At 38.0% G+C, this 21,866-nt stretch overlaps 1 protein-coding gene across 1 annotated transcript; it reads left to right on the top strand.

The window, feature by feature from the left end:
- The first annotated feature begins 7,414 nt into the window (after positions 1-7,414).
- On the top strand, positions 7,415-18,986 carry npl (N-acetylneuraminate pyruvate lyase (dihydrodipicolinate synthase)). The gene is given in 13 exon segments (NM_001011207.1): positions 7,415-7,518; positions 9,520-9,603; positions 10,685-10,756; positions 10,924-10,997; positions 11,862-11,949; positions 12,402-12,459; positions 13,400-13,475; positions 13,767-13,859; positions 14,562-14,704; positions 15,803-15,849; positions 15,954-16,038; positions 17,892-17,931; positions 18,712-18,986. Coding segments are annotated over 11 exon segments (918 nt in total). The 5' UTR covers positions 7,415-7,518; positions 9,520-9,603; positions 10,685-10,688; the 3' UTR covers positions 18,858-18,986.
- Positions 18,987-21,866: the final 2,880 nt, after the last annotated feature.

The following is a 21,866-nucleotide window of genomic DNA, read 5'->3' as shown; positions in this document are numbered from 1 at the left end:
GTCAGGCATGGCTGCTGGTGTTTTTTAAGGCCATTGGCAAGCAGGGCTGGTGGTTTTGTTTTCTATGACCTTGCTTGTCTTGTGTGCTTGTTTTTGGTCTTGTGTGCCACTGTTTGCTAGCAATAGCTGGTGTGGGGACAAGTGTTTTTGCAGATGTAGTAACTGACTAATTCAGTGGTTGCATGTGTAGAAGTTGTCTTGAGATTCAAGATTTGCTTGTGTGCTAGCTGTTTTTTGCTCTGGTGTTTTGCATGCATGGATGACAGTTGGCATGTCCAACAGTGCTTTGCTTGCATGGTGTTTGGTTTGTCAACTAGTTGTTGGCATGCATGGTATCTGGCTATGCGCAGGTGACTTTCATGCAAGGTGGCTAGCTTGTGCAACACTTAGCATGAGCATTATTTGGCTTTGCACCAGAGGTTACATTCATGATTTGCAGTTGACTCCAGTCATTGTAGGCTGGTTAGCTGACCTACCATCAGCAGGTTGTTTGTACAGTTCCTTGACCTGGCACCAGAAAACTGCTGGTTTGGTAGCCTGTGAAAGCCAGTAGTTTCAGTGTGAGGCAGGAGGTTGATTTCCAGCCTGGCATGTTCTGCAGACTTGGGCCCCTAGGTTGCCTGTGCTGTAGTGGGACATGAGTGCTGGTGTGTCCTTTTACTATGGGACATATTTACTTGTATCTTGCATCAGATCTGTTCTTGGATGATCTTCTGCTGCTCTCTCATTGTTGTTGAGGTTTGACTGTCATCAACGCCAATGTGAGTTGCTACCAGTGTGCTTTGGGGCTAGATGTTTACAGCTTTTTATGCTAAAGCACAGTAAAATGTTGTGGTGTCTGTAAGAAGATAAATAGAGTCAAGTTATCTGGCTCCTGATAAAATTGACCATGGTGTGTGAGAGTGTGATGTTAGATTGTAAGCTCCACTGGGGCAGGGACTGAAGTCAATGTACTGCAGCAAATGTCAGGATGGTATAAATATAGATTAATAAAAAAAAATCAGTGGTATTTACTAAACTAAATAGGAAAAAGGTGCATTTGCACAGTGCCCACTGTTTTAGCACATATATTGCTGTTTGATGGGGCACAGTTTCAGAAAAAAATGTTATCTCTGCTTCTCAGGCTGCACTGCACACAAGAGTCCATGAGCAGCCAGTTACAGGAGTCACGCCCTCCTTCCGCCCTGTTCCGTTTAAAGTTTTGCAGAAGTGTGACGTGTCTGCTGAGAAAAATAATTCTTAACTTCATTGCAGTCTGCTGCAGAAGGGAGCCAAACATACCACGTGGCCCTCCTGAAAGCCCCTATGGGTCTAGGCATTTCCAACAGTGTGTGAAAAGAAATGCTGCTTGACTGCAGCATGGAACATTTTGTTACAGGGCAATTCAAAAGTGGATGAACTGAAAGAGCTGATCTCAGGCAATTCCAAGAGGTGGAAAAGTTGCTCACAGGTCTGGTCTTGAAACTTGGCTGGGTACCCTGAGGTCCTGCAAAGTCTGTCCCAGGGTCTTTCTTTGGCTGCTGGAAAAACTTTTTTTTTTTTTCTTATTTTCCATTGTAAACATAAAGTCACTATTTGGAGTAATATTGTTGAGAATGTGTAGAGAGCATATTCCTCCTGTTGTTCAGCTCTAAAAAGTTTCAGTTCCTCTGTTAGAATGCTCTCTAATCCTACTTACATTTTCTCTGATACCGTACAATGGCCAGGCTATGTAATATGTATTGAAATTATTCTATCAGTGTTAGATTCACATGGGGATGCACATTAAATACAGATTTTTATTATCAGTTTTTGGATCCACATATAAATGCTGCATATACTTGTGTGTATTTACAGAACTAATACAGCTATGTAAGACTAGATATTGTTTTCTTATTTATATTTTTGTAATAAAAGTAAATAAACTATGAGTAGCACCAATTTTATGGTGGGGTGCCCCTAGACCAATCCACTGCTGCTCGTACCCCCAACCCCCTTCTCACACCTGACCACCAGTATTGGGGACTAAGAGGGCAGGAGATTTTTAACAGCTATTTAAATCACTCTCCCAGTCCCTGGTGCAGATACAGCCCCTACAGCATGGAATACTTTCACCAAAAATGAAAATTTGCAACACATCTTTTAGCCAGGTGAAATTTCTACAGTAAATGTTCACCAATTTACCAAGAGCACAAGAATGAATATTCACCGAAAAATTTTTCCAGGTTCAGACTGACAAATATCCATTATAAAGAGAGAGCAGCCACTTTTGCATCTGATTATCTATCTCCATGCCAATTATTTGTTGGCATAAACTCTCTATATAATTTTTCCCACTACAGTTGCATGGGAATTTTTAGCAAACATGAGATGTGTTCTGAAAATACACCTGACAAACTGAGGTGAACTTTGGCAATGTTAGAAGAGGACAGACAGGGAAAAAAAACAGCAATACCAAATCAGGAGACAGAAACATAAAACAAACAACAATCAGCCCAGGCTGAGAAGTCAAGGAACAGGCCAAGATTAGATACCATGAGGCTAATCATAAGGGACGGCAAAATCTGTACTAGGGCAAGAGCTGATGGAGTTCAGGGAGAGTACTCAGAAATGGAATTAGACAAAACATTACATGCCTCAAACAAGAGCATTTAGGATATAATGACCCATTACAGCCAATTTGCAGGAAATCCTATGTTCAAACCCAGGACTGGTTTTACCTATATCACAAAGGTCTACTTTCTATATAGTTATGCCTGTGGTCATAAGACATGATTAAAGGGAATAAGGGGGAGGAGGAGGAGGAGGGCTTTTGCACTAGGGATGCACCAAATCCACTATTTTCAGATTCAGTCAAACCCCGAAAACTTCATAAGTTTCGGCCGAACTGAATCGGATTCCTAACTTGCAAATTAGGATATGGGAGTGCTAAAGAGAGCCGCATATGCAGCGAAAAATTTTCAACTTCTGTGTTTGTGACAAAGTCATGTGATTGTAAGGATTTGCATTCGGACAGGAGCGTGGATTCGGCCAAATCTGCATCCTGCTGAAAAAGGCAGAATCTCAAACCAAAGCAAACCAAAATTTTGCACGACTGCTGCCCACTAATAATTACTTTGTGACCATTAGAAAACTTTGGTATCCACAAACTATTTATTTTGGTCTGATGGAATATGTTGCTGGTTTTGCTTTCTATCCCTATTTTAAGGGACACTTGCACTAATATTAATAAATGCGCCTTTATAGCATAATATAACATTTTATAATCTGGTCATGTCATCAAAATAAAGTTATTACTGTCATCTACTGGCCTGGACAGGGTAGTATTATGAATAATCTTTGATACTGTCTTGTACTCTCCCCATATAAATAAATATAACCCCCCAGTAACCACAGGTATGTATGTATGTATATCTTTATTTATAAAGCGCTACTTATGTACGCAGCGCTGTACAGAAGAATACATTAATACAAACAGGGGATTATTAACATAATAATAGATAAATACAAAGTACAACAATAAATACAGATAGATACAAGATAAATACAGTTGCAATAAGTTAAGAGTCAAAGACACAAGAGGATGGAGGTCCCCACCCCGTAGAGCTTACAATCTATATAGACACATGCACGCATGCACGCCAAAAGGATTTGTGTAGTTCAAAGTTGAGTGGAAACATCCAGAATATTTTAAATCTTTTATCCGTAATATCTTTTATTACTTGAAATGAAAGGACAAATAAAAGCTTAATCACTGGGGAAGCAAATTGTTAGACAACCTTCAGCAAATATAATTGCTGAGCTCAGACCTCACTGCAGTGCTCCTCCTTGTGGCAAAATACAGCAGCTTGGGATACTATTTTATTGAGAACCACACCACCATGTTCTGTCCTATCCTAGGGATCTGAAACTGCACCACTCTGCATTTAGGTTACAAACATAATGACCACACTGAGCACCAAATACTGGCCATTTGCTTAGATGAAGGATTTTTGTCCTATGACTGATTTACTCAAATGGGCATTTCTGACTTGCTTTTTAGTGAGGTAGCACTTGCTAATCAAACTTTTGTGTGATTCTAGTTCTCCAAAACAGCAGATGCCAGCACAGCAATGAATGTTAATCCTTTCTCTCTGTTTCCAAAAAAGAAGGCTTTTTCAGGCCATTGGCTCAGTACATTAAATGAGTGTACTGGGAAAGTACAGTGAAAAGTATGACCTTTAAGCTGCTTAAGAATAAAGGGCATCTCCACCCAACTGTTTGACATAAAAAAGCTCTCTCTCTCTCTCTCTCTCTCTCTCTCTCTCTCTCTCTCTCTCTCTCTCTCTCTCTCTCTCTCTCTCTCTCTCTCTCTCTCTCTCTCTCTCTCTCTCTCTCTCTCTCTCTCTCTCTCTCTCTCTCTCAAGCTGAGGTAGCACACCATTCAAAAAGGGGTTAATACCTGGGTGCCTGTGCAAAATTAGCAATATGCAAGTGTAGAAAATGACGGCACTCACAGGATTTGCATGATATGAAGAAGCAAAGATCAACAGGAACACATGTCAACAGGAATTCCTTTTAAGGTTTTTATTTAATCCATTAATCTATTCAAGAAAGATTTTTCAGTGGTATTAGTTATTTGTAAATATAATTCCTATTAATCGTTATCTGCCTGGTTCTGAGTCCTTAAACTATGTAAGAGAAGATTTAAGACATGCTGATATACATTGTAGCAATAAAATAGAAATAATGATCATAATCTCTAATTTGTGTATTTAAAAAGAATTAGGCAGTGTTCCATTCATGTAGTCGGACCGAGGACCACATAGGCTCGTTGAACCGACTGTGCCCATTAGCGCCGCTATAATTCGATTAGCCAAATTAGCCTACATTCGCCAGATATCGCCCACCCGTAGGTGGGGATATTGGGAGAAGATCCGCCAAGCGAGCGGATCTTAAAGTGTATGGCCACCTTGAGTATGCTCTTGGCAGTTCCATAACTAACAAGGAGGGATCATTGTTCTAGTATAAAGGAAGCTGATAGTGCTCACTTTCTTCTGGGATTTTACCTAGGTGGAAAGGTGGAAGGAGATTCAAGAGTCGGCGGTGGCAGCCCTAGTAAGGCAAAGTTAGTTGAAGGATATTCTCTTTCATAGTTCACTCTAGAAGTAAGAATTAGGTTCATGGATAAGAGCCCTGGGTGAACCACCCCAGAGAAGAGATCCAAGTGTACAGACTTAGGTGTAGATACTGTCTACCTATGTTCCACTTACAGCACCTGATTTCAAATCCGGGCGCCCCGCGCATGCGCAAACAAACCTCCACCTCCCCCCGCGCTAACATTTTACTCCGTATGGGAGCAAAATGTCAAGATTTTGTTGCGGCGGGCGGCATGCTGCCCCTAAATTTCTGCCGCCCCTAAATTTCTGCCGCCCTAGGCCCGGGCCTTTGTGGCCTTGCCACAAATCCGGGCCTGTCCACTTAGAGGGTCTGACACTGTGGTTGGACATTTGCAAGTTGACTATCTGCAGACTGGTCTTTAGCTCCTGATGGGCAAGCACTTCTGAAGGTTCTATTTGTGAGTATAAGTTGAACAACAGCCCCGTATCATCTGTGCCTATTCTCAAATGAGATGCGGATATTGTCCTGCCAAAAACACAAGTTATTGTTGATAATAACTGTGCATTTATCTTCTGCACTATTCTAGCTCCCTTATCGAGTGTGGCACTCAATTGACACTCTGCCTGATTTTTTTGCACTCTATATGGCTCAATACTTCCCCTAAACACTGGGCGATGCAGGTATTATAGGTATTATAGTATATATTTTTAGGTATTATAGTATATATATTTTTTTTATATCCTTAGCGCAACTGCCTTTGAAACTTCAGTTTCCTAATAGCACATTACCAGTGTTTGCAGCTCCAATTATGTACGGTGATTTAACTATATGTGTGGCTCTCGATATATTACATCTGGATGATCCTTTAACTCTAGATAGCCACAGCACTGCATACTGTATCTATAAACATTGTTTCCAATATACACTACCCATGTGAGAATTAAGTATGGTGTTATTTCGTTATATTAATGAAATAATATGCACTGGGGGTCATTTTGAGGGGTTAAACTTGATTGACTAAAGGTCCCCATACACGGGCCGACTATAGCTGCCGATATCGGTCCCTTGGACCGATTTGGCAGCTAATCGGCCCGTGTATGGGGAGAGCAGAGCGGCCTGGCCGACCGATATCTGGCCTGAAATTGGCCAGATCTCGATCGGCCAGGTTAGAAAATCCGGTCGGATCGGGGACCGCATCGGCTCGTTGATACGGTCCCCGATCCGACTGCCCCATTGCCGCCCACATAATCCGATCGTTTGGCCCCAGGGCCAAACGATCGGATTATTATTTTTTTTACCTAAATGCTCCCCGATATCGCCCACCCGTAGGTGGAGATTTCGGGGGAAGATCCGCTCGCTTGGCGACATCGCCAAGCGAGCGGATCTGCTCGTGTATGGCCACCTTTAGTCTATTGTCAGCCAAAAAAAGACTTTGCTAAAGGGCCACCTGCTACTCCTGAACTACAACCCTCAAAACTCTCCTTAATGCAAGAGATTGCTTTTTAAAATATCACATAATTGGGGGGTAATATACCTTCCTTAATATTTCAACACCATCTCTTTTAAATATATAATTAATCGAAAGTAAGCAGACAATTTTTGGTGCTGTTTTTGTTGCTGTCCCAGCTGGAACTAATATAGTCCAAAGAGTTCACTGCATATGAAAACATGTAAGAGGCTGACCAGGCACTTTCTGATGTTTATTCAAAAATTAATAATTAAAGAGGTTAGAGAGCTGGCAATTATGTTAGACATCTGCTCACTCCACCCTTTATAGATTACATTTTTGCCTAACTATATTACAAAAAAAAATGTGTGCAGTCTTTCTATTTTACCCAGTTTCATTTTTTACACTGAACTGTTATTTTAAGAGACTTGCTTTGATACACAATCTGGTAGGATTAACCCAAAACAAAATAAATACTAGAGGGCTCAGACTGGGATATGGTAGGTTCATTTAGTACAACAACCACAGGATCAACACTCCCCCCACTTACTGAACAATAATACAGGCACACACAGAGGCATGCAGATGACTTCTCCCCCGCACTGAGGCAGAGCCATTCTCTAAATAACAGTTCAGGGCTTCAGCTGCTGCCACAGACAGCTTTGATGTTATCAGGAGAGAAATACAGAATCAGCAGTCGTGACTATAAACACTATTGTGGGAACCTGGACACATGTTTTTGCCCTGCTTGAGGCTAAAAGTCCAGGGCAGAGGATATTCCACCTCTTATATACAAAAGCCTTCAGACGCTATGCAGAAGAGGTGTACTTCATTTTGGTCCCTCCCAGAGTGCAGTGAGAGATAGTCATGTGATTTGGCGAATGAAGTGTTACCGGCTGACTAGAGGAAGCAGGAGCTGGAGTATAAACAGCAGGTACAGGGGCTGTGGAATAGCTACAGGCAAGCAACACTGTGAAGTACTGGCAAACACTGTGAGTACTATCTAGATAATGATATAGATATTGATTGGCAAGCACAAGAAGGGACACCCTTTGTCTAACAGGGATACATTCATGCTCAGTTGGCCTCTAGGGATATATTCTATTACAGTCTGTTCTTCTACTCCACCAGTACACTGTCCGTAAACTATTTCTCTCTGTGCAGAATAACCCATTCCTTATGTTTTACTCAGCATGTAAACAAGATAACTGTAAGTTCTGTTTTTAAGTAGAGATTATAAATATGCAGTGTAGTGTCTGCTTAAAGGATATAATAGTAATATCTGAGTGTTTACTAAATAAGCATTAAAAGGTAGGATGATCAGATCTCTTGAAAATGGAGGAACACATCTAAAAAAATACATGTTGCATGCCTGCACTGATTGCATTCTAATTTAAACTGCAGTCTGTTTAGTCCTGTTTGGCTGGATTTTCTAGATGTGTCGCTGAATTTTCTTGTGATCTGGTCGCCAAAGACTGGGAGTTGTAGTTCATATATACTGTGCAATTTCTTGCCTATAAACTTTTAGACCTGAGAATTCAGTATAAAATAGTTACTGCTTTTATATAAGCAGTAATATGTTACGGATGTAATTAAATGCTTGCTTCATTTATCCCCCTGTTTTTCCACAACATTTGTTTCTTAACTACATTTTTTTTAAAGAGATGTTTCACCTTTTAGTAATGTTATAGAATGGCCAATTCTAAGCAACTTTTCAGTTGGTCTTCATTTTTCTTTTTATAGTTTTTGAACTATTTGCCTTCTAACTCTGCAGCTTTTAAATGGGGGTCATTGACCCCGGAAGCCAAAAACTATTACTCTGTGAGGCCACTTTTCTTAATGTTATTGTTAATTGTTATTAATTATCTTTCTATTTAAGTCCTTCTCTATTAATATTTCACTCTATCTTTCAAACCACTGCCTGGTTGCTCAATTAAATTAGACCCTAGCAACCAGCTAGCTCCTAAAATCCCAAACTGGAGAGCTGCTGAACAAAAAAAACTAAATAATTCAAAAACTGCAAATACAAAATGAAGACCAATTGCTAATTGTCTCAAAATAGCACTCTCTACATACTAGAAGTTAATATAAAGGTGAACAACCCCTTTAATAAACCCCTAAATACTACTGCAAAGGCTTAACTTCTTAAAGTCAATGTAGCAACAAGTTTTCTACATTAACCTTCCTTCTCAGTGATGGCCCCGTGGACAGGTAATTCTGATCAGTACATAAACACCTTCTGTTCACTGAGTATGTGTGTGTGTGTGATGCCAGCTGAGGAGAAGGAGCAGGGCAGTTGAGAGATGGCAGTGCATAACAGTGGAGGAGGTACACGAAAGGGAAAACAAAATATGTACTGGGGAAACAAGTACACTTAGAGCAGGTTGAGGTGCTATGTACCTCAACTGTGTTATGTACCTATGCTGTCACTGAAGCAGTATCAATTTTTATAAGTACCTGAGCTAATAGCAGAATGATGGATGCTTGTGCCTTTTCTTTCTCATTCTAGTTATAAGTTTAGTTGAGTTAGGCATTTTTTGAAACCAAGAATGTTTCCACCCATTTAAAAAAAAAATATATATATAAATATATATAATTTGAGCAATAGCTAACTGCACGTGACTTATTTCCCCTAATGTTGAAAACGTGTAGCATCAGGGAAGTTTGAAGTCTGAAGGGTTTGAATAGCATGACCTGCCTCAATTTGCACTGCTGTGTTATAAAATTGCTGTGACAGCATGTTCACATCCTGCACAAATCTGTAAGGGTAAGTGCAGTAGAGAACAGGATACTGATGTATCCTAAAACTATGGCCCTAGAAATCTCACTGTGGCTTGTTTTAAAAATTCATAGATTATATCTGTTCAGTGTCTCAAATATAATATCTCTTGGCAGCAATAGTACTATATTGTATAAAATGTTTAGTTTATGACTTATATTTGCATGTTTTAACCATTGTATTCCTAATAGCTTATCTGTTATTTGCTATGCAGCTCCTGGGACTGACTGTTAGGGCTCACTGACATTCCCTCTACAGCAACTGACAAATTTCTTGCGTACATATAACTAAAGAATAGGTGAGTGACTCTAATAAAATGTAACCATATATTAGTTTTAGAAAGTGAAATGGTTACACAGCATTTCTACATATGTTTTACATGTGGCATTTTAAATATGAAGGAGAAAGTATTGTTGGCACTTCATCACTTAGGGGTCAGGAGAATTCCAGCAGGGTAATGAAGAGCCCTGTATGTCAGTGGTTTAGTTCTGGGTAATTACTAAAAAATACCTCCTTCCACATTTTTAGGCAATTAACTGGGATCGCCGTATGTAATGTGTTTTTCATAAAGCAATTCAAAGTGAAGGAGAATGTATAGTCGGGCACTTTATCTCCTGCAGAAGAGGATATTTCTTGAAAAATATTAGGCACGTCCCAGTGAAATAGATTGCTTGAAGTTTTTTCCCAGGCTGGTGCTCCTGTAAGTAAGGTTTTCTTCTAACAGGAGCACCAGTCCAAGGAAATGCTTAGCAATCTATTTCACTGGGGTTGATTTTGCTACTTCTGGGAAATAGACCAATTTTATTCTAGCTGACACTTAAACCTTAAAGCCAAATGTTGTTTCAGGGTCTTCCATGGTATTTGATGTGAGCAGTCATACAGTGAATAAAAGTAAAATGGTTAAATGGATTAAAGATCAGTTCAGTTAAAAATTCATAAACCCATCCTGTGCATTTAGATTGCCACAGTATGGTATTAACCCAAATTCTAGGCAAGTTTCCTTCATAGTGTTCAAAGGTGAGCATCTCAGGTGGCAGTGATTCATGTGTCTTGCCCATGGTGGGCCATATTTACAGACACATTTTTCACAGTGGTAATTAGTTATTCTTATTTCAGAATTATAAATGATATACCATGGGTTTCCAGTTAACATTTTTATAAATACATTTTTTTGCACTTGCACACTTTTTTTTTTTTTTTTTTTTAACATTTCCAGTATAACATTTTTATAAATACATTTTTTTGCACTTGCATTGACTTTGGATATTTTAATTGAACTGTATCAGCTTTGTCTCCTTTCAGTTTAGTAAAAGTTTTATTTATAGAACAAGATGGTAATTATTAAGGATCATGGAAATAAATATTTCTTTGTTTTGCAGGGTCATGGAGTTTGCTGGGAAGAGGTTAAAAGGCCTAATAGCTGCCACTTTTACCCCAATGACATCAAACAGGTAATTCATAATGATTAGGGGCTCTTTGCCTTCTGGAACATAATCTCTTTGCTTGGGTTAACATATATCATAATAAAACATTTACTCGCATACATTTCTGTTATTTCCTTTTCATTTACATTTTACCTCTCAGCTGTTTATGGTTTTAATTCTTTGTTCCTCTTCAGTGACATCAACCTGCCAGTCATTAAGCAATATGTAGACTATCTGGTTCAGAAACAGCATGTGAGAAATATATTTGGTAAGTCTGATTGATAAACTAAGTGGATTATTTATTACATTTAGATTGAAAACCGCAATCATTTTAAACTTTCTTAGAAAAACAAACAGTCAAAATTAAAAAATAGAAACCAATTGAAGTTTTTATTCTGGTGCATCATAAAACAACTGAAAAGGTGTTTGGAAGGTGAATAACTATAAACTGATTCCTATGACATCTTGAAATAGCTAAAAAAGGGGGAGCACTCACCAGATGGGTTGAACTGCAACTAGGTACTCCGTGCTGCAACGTCTCAAACACGCCCCTGATCCATGCAAAACTCAGTGAAACATAGATAAATTGTGGACGGAGCACAGGAACATCCTTCCATAAAATATCACTTTTATTCAAACGATTAAAACCATCACGGAGTTAGTTGCCTAGGATGTTCCTGTGCTCCGTCCACAATTTATCTATGTTTCCTATGACATCTTGACTGTTTTTAAGGGAGTTCTATTTTTTACGATTGTGCAGCAAATAATTGCATTGTTTGCCCTGAATTGCAAGAAAAATCTTTATATATTGCTCCCATTTTGCCAAATTACAGCAAAATTCTGATCTTGAATTTTAATACATATCCCACTTAACTTTAGCATGAAAAGAAAAAACTTTTCCGTTATTCGGAATGGTCTAGCACCTGGGAAATTTAACACTTCACATTTAAGAATCTTTATGGGTTCTTTATTACTGAAAGTGCAATAGCAAATGCTGAGCTGCCATCAGTGTTCCATAAACAAATATCAACCATGATATTACTGGAGATTGATTCTTAACAAAAACTGGTAGCCAATAAGTGTGTAACTTCTGTAACTATTTAAAGCCTGACTTTTCTTTTACTTTGTTTAGTGAATGGCACAACAGGAGAAGGAATGTCCTTAAGTGTCCAGGAGAGGAAGTGTCTGGCGGAAGAGTGGGTGAAGCAGGCAAGAGGCAAGTGAGTAGTCAGTGCTTATAACAGTAACGAGTAATTAAGGTACTCAAGTTCACCTCTGGAAGGTAAAAAAAGAGCCTGGGAGAAGGTGTAAGGAGTAGGTTTTAAAAAAAAAAAAATCAGCACTTCTTGGGTTTTTCAAGTTTTCTAATGTGTTTCCAATTAAAGTAAAGATTAATAGCTGTATCACTAATGCTATTCATAATTCCAGCTGTATTAATGTTCTAAAATAAGAAATGTTCCATACATTCCAGATGCTTTCCCTTCCACAGTACTGTAAAACACATAAAAAAATTAGTAGCTCAAATAATTACAAATCCAAAAGCCAAACTCCACTTTTTGTTCTCATACAAGTCGATTACTTATTTTCGTTTTAGGTTTTTTTTACATGAAAAATAGCATAGTTGAAATAGCTATTATAAAAAAATATTCATAACATGACTCTTCTCTCTTAGAATGGACAATGTGATTATACACGTGGGATGTCTCAGCTTGAGTGACTCTAAAGATCTAGTGAGTGCCTTTCATTGTACCCCATAACAGCACATATGGCACAAACTATAATTTGAAATATATAATTTAATTAAGCCTGGTTTTCATTATTATATTAAAGGCTGTCTCCATGCAAATACATTTTCTGCATAATGAAAGAAACTGCAAATCTAAACAACTTACAAATCTTACAGTTGATTGTAAATTCCTATTAAATGCAGTATCTTTCTGGCTGATCATATTTTCTCCACTTATGATTTTTACACCTGAAACATTGTAGCAGAGCCCAGCACAATAACAGGGCTACAAGAGAACTGGCTGCTTTTAGATTCTTTCAGTGTAGGACCCACCCATTACGTAAGACTATTCCCAGATATTTGCAGCTCCATCTTCCGTATACATTATTCACTCTCCACTTAATCAACTCTGCATTTTTCCAGATCTCCCAAAGATAGTCATATACAATGTTCCCTCTAAGCTGTTTGCTCATGAGCGCACACACTAAATTGTGGTGCACACAAAGAAAACATAACATTTTGTAGTAATTCTGACCTGAGTGCAACGTTTTTAAAAATGCGCACACAAAAACATTTTTTGCCCACATAGCCAAAAAGGAATTAGAGGGAACATTGGTCCTGTACCATTTGTTTTAAAATCTTTTTGTGATAGGCCCATAACTTTTGGGAAGAGTTTATGTATTTATGTAAATTAGATTATAAGTAATGTAATTGCAATCAATTCTAACCCCCAAATGTAATAAAAGGCACTAAATTTGCTCAGAAGCAGAAACCAATAAGATATTTGCTTTTAAACAATTAACTTGTAAATGCTAGCTACAGTTTGGTTGCTATGAGTTACTGCTCCTGGGCAAGCTTAGTTCCTTTTATTACATAACCCCCTTCATCTCCTAAATGCTTCTTTTAATAGTACATAATTGTGTGCTCTATTTGTATTTTTTCAGGCTGCCCACGCTGCTTCCTGTGGAGCTGATGCAATCAGTATTGTTTGCCCTTCATTCCTCAAACCTTCCAGTTTAGGTAATCAATGAAGAGCATTCCGAGTTTCCCCTGTTGACAAGTGTCTGTATTAAGCAAACCATGGGCATCTGCAGAAATGTTTGGGGAATTGCTTGTAGGATTTCCATTTTTCTGCCTTTATACTGTACAGATAACTTGCTTCTCACTGGGGCAGGCTCATGTATCTGTGATCCTCGATTTCTATGATTTGTTTCGGCACCAGTTGTTTCAAGTGAAAACATCTCATTCTTAGTTATTTTTCCAGATAGATTTTAAGTGTAATAATGTTTTCTGTCTGACTCTCTCCTACAGATGCATTGGTTCTGTACATGAAGGAAGTTGCCTTTGCTGCCCCCAGTTTACCATTTTATTACTACCACATTCCCAGGTTAACTGGAACAACATGTACGTATCCAGTGTTCAGGATTGTGTCATGCATTAGAAAAGCTTTACAATATAAGAACAAATAGTCCCTTAAAATTGTATACCAAAAAAAAAACAATCCTGTTCAGTCTAAAGCAAAAAGGAGTTTAGCTGGAGAGCACAAAAAACATTTAAAATATAAATATTCTGTTTATTGCAGAAGATGCTGTACTTTTGGCTTAATTAGAATTCCTTAGGTGCATTTACAGACAAAGATAGCATATAAACATTTTAATACTTCATCCCAACCAGCAAAAGCTCCAGGTCCACTGTGTGGCCAAGTGCATGCACAATAATGCATGCTATCAAGCATTGCCATCTAGTGGTCTATTCCCACACTGCACCAAATACAAAAGGTTCATTTTGTAACATAAATTTTATACCCCATCTTTATTGTACTGTAACTTGTTTTAAATAATCACTTATTATAATCTGTTAATTCACTCTGGCTAATTCAGCAACAATATGTAGTGCAGCAACTTTCCAGTGGCATAACAACATGTTACTGGGTCCCACAGCAAATTCAATTTAACATTCACATTGGCCAAGTCCCCCAACATGTATTGAAATTGCTTATTATACTTTTAAATATTTTATGTGCTCTCTGGTGAATTTCATTTTGCATTAATCTTTACAGTAATTCTGTGCCAATAGGTTTAATGATAATTTTTTGGTCCCTTACAGACCAGATATGTGAACTTCTTAGGAAGGCAAAAGAAAATATCCCATCATTTCGTGGAGTGAAATTTACTGATGTTAACCTTATGGACTTCGGTCTCTGTGTCAGTCAGTATAAAGAGTTTGATTGTCTTTATGGTGTGGATGAGGTAATTTTTAATTTTTGTTTTTTTGGTCCAGCAAATGAACAGATTTTCACAAAATGCAGTAGGGAGTTTTATAGATTGTTTAACTAATTGGCAAATTTAGGTTAATCTGGCATTGCCCAAACACATCTATTTCTTTTTGTTTGTTTCTGAAATTCAGGACCTTAATCTAATGGTGCCATTGATTAATGTCATCCCATTAGGCTTTAGAATGTCACAAAAAGTTCTAATTAAATGCAATGAACTAACACATTACTGAAGTACTGGAGTAATATCCTAAGTCTTAATTTATTTCTATTGTTCTGTTTATTTCTATATTTAACAATATAAGTTTTGCGTTCCTAATGTAAGAACATTAACTGGGACAATCCACCATCAGCTTTACAAAATAGCCTTTTTAACTGGCAGGTCCATGGGCAAATTTTAATAAAAGTTTGGAGGTGAGGGCTAAGCCTCCTCAAAACCAATTTTAATGAATGTCCTACAGCAAACATAATGGTGGTATTATATATGGAACTGCATTTATCCCGCTAGGTGTTTCTTGGGTTATTACACATAGAATTGACACTGTATTTATACTACCATATGTTTGGAGGCCTTATATATATATATATATATATGTCTTGTAAAGAATCGGCACTCACCAATATCGGGGCAAAGGCTGGGTGCTGACAAAAATAATGCATCAAACTCAACAGTAGAAAGCACTCACAGCTACAGCATCAATCAGGTCAGTGATTTATTTCAGCATACCATCTACGTGTTTCGATCACCACGTCATCCTGATGACGATCCTGTGGTGATCGAAACGCGTAGATGGTATGCTGAAATAAATCACTGACCTGATTGATGCTGTAGCTGTGCCTTCTACTGTTGAGTGCTTTCTACTGTTGAGTTTGAGATTATATATATATATAATAATTATTTATCCTACCATGTGTTCTGGAATATATTTTTTTTAATTAGCCATTCCCAACATTCTCTGCCTGTGTATAAATCATAGGTACTACATTGTGTACAAAGTTGTACTAAAAGGTTAAATCTGTTATGTTTATGATGTGTTTATGGTACCTGAAAGTTCCCTCTTCTTTCTTTTACTAGCAACTACTAGGAGCATTGGCTTTTGGTGCACATGGTGCTGTTGGCAGGTAAGAGGCCTGATCTCAAGGCAGCTTCAGTGAGCAATTTTCTAATATATTTAATAACCTGAAGACCTGTAAGCAATCTCTATTTTTTTTTTCTCCCTATACAGCACATATAATTATCTTGGCAAAAAAAATGGTGACATGATGGCAGCATTTGAGGGTGGCAATTTGCAGGAAGCACGCAAAATTCAGGTAATGTCTAGTTTCTCCTGTTCAAGTAGGACAATATGCCATTTTTAGTATAAGGTTTGTTCAGAGCCATTGCAAATGTATGAACATTTTTTTGTTGACCAATGTTAATTGAAAAGTTACATATAAATTCTTATATCAGGTTAATACTGACATTGCAGATTGAACTGCAGGTTTATTAGACACTCACTCCTATTTGACCTATGTATGCTGAATAACAAAAAATAAAAAACGGATGAAATTTGACCCTGCTTGGTACATGTATGTAGTTCTTGTCTGACTGCATGGGACTGCACTTCTACATAAAAATCTGAAAAGTTTAACCTGTGGTTTGAGCAGTAGGGTCAGCACAATTAAAAGAGGTTGTTCACCTTCCAAAAACATTTTTTCAGTTCAGTTGTTTTCAGACAGTACACCAGAATGAGCATAAGCCCTTAGTTTTATTAAAGGAGACATATAACATAAGTGAGGACCCCCACTAATCCTGTAGGCCATAATGAATAATATATGTGTCAGCTTTCACAGTGGGCCAAAAATGATCATTAACTTTAAAGGAACAGTAACACCAAAAAATGAAAGTGTATAAAAGTAACTAAAATATAATGTGCTGCTGCCCTGCACTGGCAAAAGTTGTGTGTTTACTTCAGAAAGTCTACTATAATTTATATAAATAAGCTGCTATGTAGCCATGGAGGCAGCCATTCAAAGGAGAAAAGGCACAGGCACATAGCAGATAACAGATAAAACACTATTGTATTCTACAGAACTTATCTGTTATCTGCTATGTAACCTGTGCCTTTTCTCCTTTTTTCCAGCTTGAATGGCTGCCCCCGTGGCTGCACAGCAGCTTATTATATCAATTATAGTAGTGTTACTGTAGCAAACACACCAGTTTTACCAGTGCAGGGCAACAGTGCATTATATTTTTATTACTTTAAAGCTCTTTCATTTTTTGGTGTTACTGTTCCTTTAAGCATATAGATCCACTGTAGTACCTGTCCGGGAGGACAGTAGAAGGGGAACAGCCTATTACAGCCCTGCATTCACACAAAAGATATTTTTAGTTCCCTATCAGGGATGTTGCTGCCATGAGGCGAGTTTAGACACTCCCCTCAGGCGGCAGCGCAAGACAAGTTACCAGGGGGTGGCAAAAAGCTGCTCCTGGTAACATAGAGCAAAAATTCCGCTTTTTAAACTGGTATTTCGGCTCTTCTAGTGCAGACAGCGCTATTGCTCTCTGCACTAATGATGCGCCCCCTCCTCACAAAAAAGCTATGTATGGGGGGAGTGAGGGGGCGGCAACAACTTGGCCGCCTCAGACTCCCAAGACACATGAGGCAGCAGGAAGTAGACCTGATGGGTGCTCTTCCCCCCCCCCCCCCCCCCACCCCATTACACATAGACAACGGAGCTGAGCTTGTCACACACCGGCTGAAAGCAGAAGGGGCGTGGCAGGTTTGTGATTGGGCATATTTATTAACTTGGGAGGCATTTAAATTAAAACCCGGAAGAGGAGAACAAACATGGCTGCTCCGTGGGTCTGTAATTCGTGCTACCATAATTATGAAGTGAAAACACTTTGCAGATTTAGTTTATAAGGAATTTAAAGCTGATACAAATTAAAACACAACAGCAGGTGTAAAAAAAAAATTTAAGTGGCTGTCAGTATCACTTTAAGGAAACTGCCCATCCAGAAGGAGACTGGCTGCTCTATTTGCAAGAGGTTTGTATGTGCCCCGATTAAGCAGTCTGAGTAGCATTCAAAACCAAATCATTTTACCCTATACCTCTTGTAATGCTATAATCCATATGACTGATTTTGCAAATGAGATCAGCAGTGTTCTTTTGTTTTGTAGTGCTCTCTTCAGGAATTCCTCCTCTTTGTGTTTGACATGGGTATGTATAGTGTACCTCACACCAACCATCTTGTGAAGTGCATTGCTATATAGTTTCTCACTTTGTGTAATGTACTGACCCTGGTGCTTTGCATATGCTGTTATGTCTTAGATTTCCATTATTAGGGCTCATACACATAGGCACAAGATTCCTGCATTGCAGATGTAGTTTTAATGACTGGTTTTTAAATCCATAACAAATTGTGCAATACAGTATAAACTCAGCAATGCTTGTTACTATCCATCTCACTAATTTGTTGTGTCAGCATGCACAATTATCTAGCATTTCATGTAGTTATAATTAATATTTGGTCTCTAAATTAAATTGTTAAAGGCATCCAAGAGAACATTGTTGCATTTTTTGGGTTGATGTGTGCTTATATTTGTGGTCAATACAGTCTTAATGTAACTCTGCATTTAAATTGTCTAAATGTTGCCATAATGAATTTCCCTTGTCTCTTTGGAATGGTTTATTGATCAGCAATATTTCAGCTTTTAATACATACATTTAGCATATTTTTTCAGGAACAGAGGCAAAAAAGGATGTTTGGCAAAGTCAAAGTGCCTGGAAGTCACAGTAAATGAATCATTTTCATTGATATATGCCAGTGTCACATTGCCAAACATTGCATTATTCCAGGACTCATCTGTGTTTTTCTCAATATTTTCTCATTTTAAAATTATAGCTTTAGTCTTGTAAATGATAGACTCTACCATGATAATGTTAAAGTCAATATGAAATGTACTTGTTTCTTCATCTCTTATTCATTCATTTTAACAGGGTGGGGTTTACCTGAATTTAAAGACATCATGTCACAGATATCTGGGATCCCACTTGGCCCTCCTCGCCTTCCACTATATTCTTCCGTGAAATCGGATCATCATGATAGTATCAGGACCAAAATGTTAAAGCTGGACCTCATCTGAGAAATAAAATAGAACTTCTGTATTAGGAGCATAATCCAGTCTACAGGATAGAACAAAATAGATTTTGTTCCTTTTTTTTAGGTCAATGATTTTTCAAGATTAAACAAGCTGGCAGTTGCCAAAATAGAACAAAATGTATCTTATTGTGGCTATCTAGCTTTGGGTAAAAATGCTTTGGGATTCAGTATAAATATGAAGCGTTACTATTTCAGAACCTTAAACATATAAAAACTGCAAATGAGCTTTGATATTTCAGGTGAAATACACTCAAATGGAAAAATGCAAATGCATGGAATTCAAAACAGTTTTAGTATTTAAAAACCCCTAATATAAGAGATTATGGTTTTCCCTTAGAACTGTAATCCCTTACTTTTTATGAATAATGAACTGCTTTTGTTACATGGAATCATAACAAAATAAAATTGAAAAAAAAATGTATCTACAACTATAATGCTCCCCATACAGTACACATTTATAATTACTTTTAAAACAAATATATGTTGAGATCTTTATCATCGAAACTGCAATTGCTACTTGTGGGGTACGCAAATTCACCATCATGTAGCCCTTGCAGTTGTATAGCACACATAGTCACTGGAAAACCACCACACTACAGATGGTTTCTATTTGCTGGTTGTTCCCATGGATGCAATTAATGTAGCCAGTTCAAATTTATTGATTTATTTCTATATAGCCCAGTGAATAGTATGTTGATGGAATTAATAATGAGCATGCCAAAAGTTCCACAGTCCCCACTGCTTTAATTGTCATTGCAAATTGTGCCCAGTTCACCACAGCTAGTTTCCTAATTGGTGCCAAGTGGTACAAGTTGCTATGACTAAAATACTTGGAAGGACCACTGCATTATAAATATAAAAAACTGCACCTGCAAATTGCAGGTTCAGGGGCATTTACATTAGTTTACCAGTGTATGAAAAACACTGAAGTTTTTTTTGCCTTTCTCTGAGTTGTCATCGACAGTTTTGGTTAGTAGAGCTCAGTTGGTTGTCAAACATTAAGCAAATATAAACCTTCCACACAAATGGAAGGAGAATTAGGCATAAAAGTGACTATTAGGATTACCCTCCCCTCTCCAAAAATACACAAGGGGGGTATCAATCAAAAGCAAAATAGTAAAAATAAATAAATAAAAGTTCAATGAAAGTGAACAAATACAGACTGAGACAGCAGTGCCCATTATTTTACAAAGAAAGCACTCTGGGTAACTGAAACAGGCAAAATTCAAATTTTTGCACTCTGCACTACTCTGACATTTCTCAGTTCTTTCCAGAATTGTATTCTTTATCAAAACGTGTCTATATGTCCTTTAAACCATATTCCTCAATCTGCTTTAAGTGCAGGCCAGGCTCCAACACACTCTGGGTGAAGACGAATGGAGCTATTAGTAGCAGCTACTTGTCGTGGCTACTAAAAAAGACCATGCTGATCGTTTACTGATAATTGTCTTTGTGTGCTTTAGAAGAGGCAATTCTCACTGTTGTCTATGGCAGGGTATCTTCTGGAGTTTAGTAGCCTTGAAAAAGTAGCTGCTACCTTATGGTCCCTTGGGGCTTGCAAGGCAAACTTAAAGGCTTGACTGATGAAGAATCTGGCAGCATAGTTAAATGGTGTTGGCAGCTTATACTATGTGACCACTTGGGGTAAGATTTTTCAGCTTGCTTATCACAGTGTTGGCACTTCCTTTTAAGTTCAAGTTATCTGACATTACAATAACTATCCTCCTTGGCACTACAACACTTCTCCCCTGCAGTGCTCTGTGTGGCCCGTAGTTAATCAAGTAAGGGGGAATGAGTTAAAAACACCATTAAAAAATAAATAAACAGCAGAGCAGAGTGTGCAGGAGGGGTTTGAAAAAAGAAGAGCTTTTTTTTTTTTTTTAAAGAGGGGGTGTTATGCTGAAAGGAAAAACTTCAGCAAGAATAAAGCAGTAGCATTCGCCCCTTACAAGAAGTCATATCCTTCTCCAAAGTGGAGTTCTTTTTTTTTTTTTTTTTTGCAGCATTATACTGTAGATATATAATCTGGTAGATTCATGTTAGTGATTTTGTGATTAATAGTATTATTGCTATCAAAGAAAATATCTCATCACAAAAGAGTGATGGGAACAGTATCCAGCAGCAAAAGATCAGGTATACAGTGGGGCAAAGGGGGGTAGGAATTTTCACAATGGGGTAGGGGGCCAGGCCAAGACTTGTAATCTATGGATGATGGTAAATGAGTTGTAAGATATCATAGACTTATTAGTTATTGGGTTGCTGGTGGGCTGTTTCAGCCTCTGTGTACTTGAAATACCAGGACCTACTTCAAATCCCAGTCTGGACCTGGTTGGGCCCCTAAATAGCCCAGTTCGACACTGAATGGACTATCTTTATAATGTTGCATAGCATGTATACAGGTCAGTACATTTCCCTTGTAAGCAAGGAAAGACATTGGAAGCTAAAATAGAGATGGAATGGGGTATTGCAGCTAGGAGTAAAATAAATCCAAAATTATTTTTTAAATGTAAATAGTAAAAAAAAATGAAGAAGGGGTGGGAAAAAGACAAAATTCTGAACTGTTATTCTGTCTACACAACTGAGGAACCAGCTAATCAAGGCTTCCCTTTTAATAGACCGAATTCTAGTAATATAACTACTGATGCATAGGTCACTCAGGAGGAAATTCAAAAGAGACTTGAATATGTAAAGGTAAACAAAGGCCCAGGACCGGATGGGATTCATCCCAGGGTATTAAACAAGCTTAGCTCTGTGATTGCCAAACTACTTCACTTAATTTTTCATTCTTCATTGAGGCCTGGCATGGTGCCAAGGAACTGGCAAATTGCTAATGTGGTTCTGTTATTCACAAAAGGGATCCCCGTTCTCAGGCTGAAAAATATAGGCCTCAGACATCAGTGGTAGGAATGCTCATGCATGGGGTAATAAGGGATATGGTACTTGAATACATTTCAAATCAATATACTAGGCTAATTTAATTACCTTTTATGAG

Source organism: Xenopus tropicalis, chromosome 4 (assembly GCF_000004195.4).
Source record: "Xenopus tropicalis strain Nigerian chromosome 4, UCB_Xtro_10.0, whole genome shotgun sequence".
Taxonomy (NCBI): domain Eukaryota; kingdom Metazoa; phylum Chordata; class Amphibia; order Anura; family Pipidae; genus Xenopus; species Xenopus tropicalis.
This window is presented reverse-complemented; position numbering and strand designations above follow the sequence as displayed.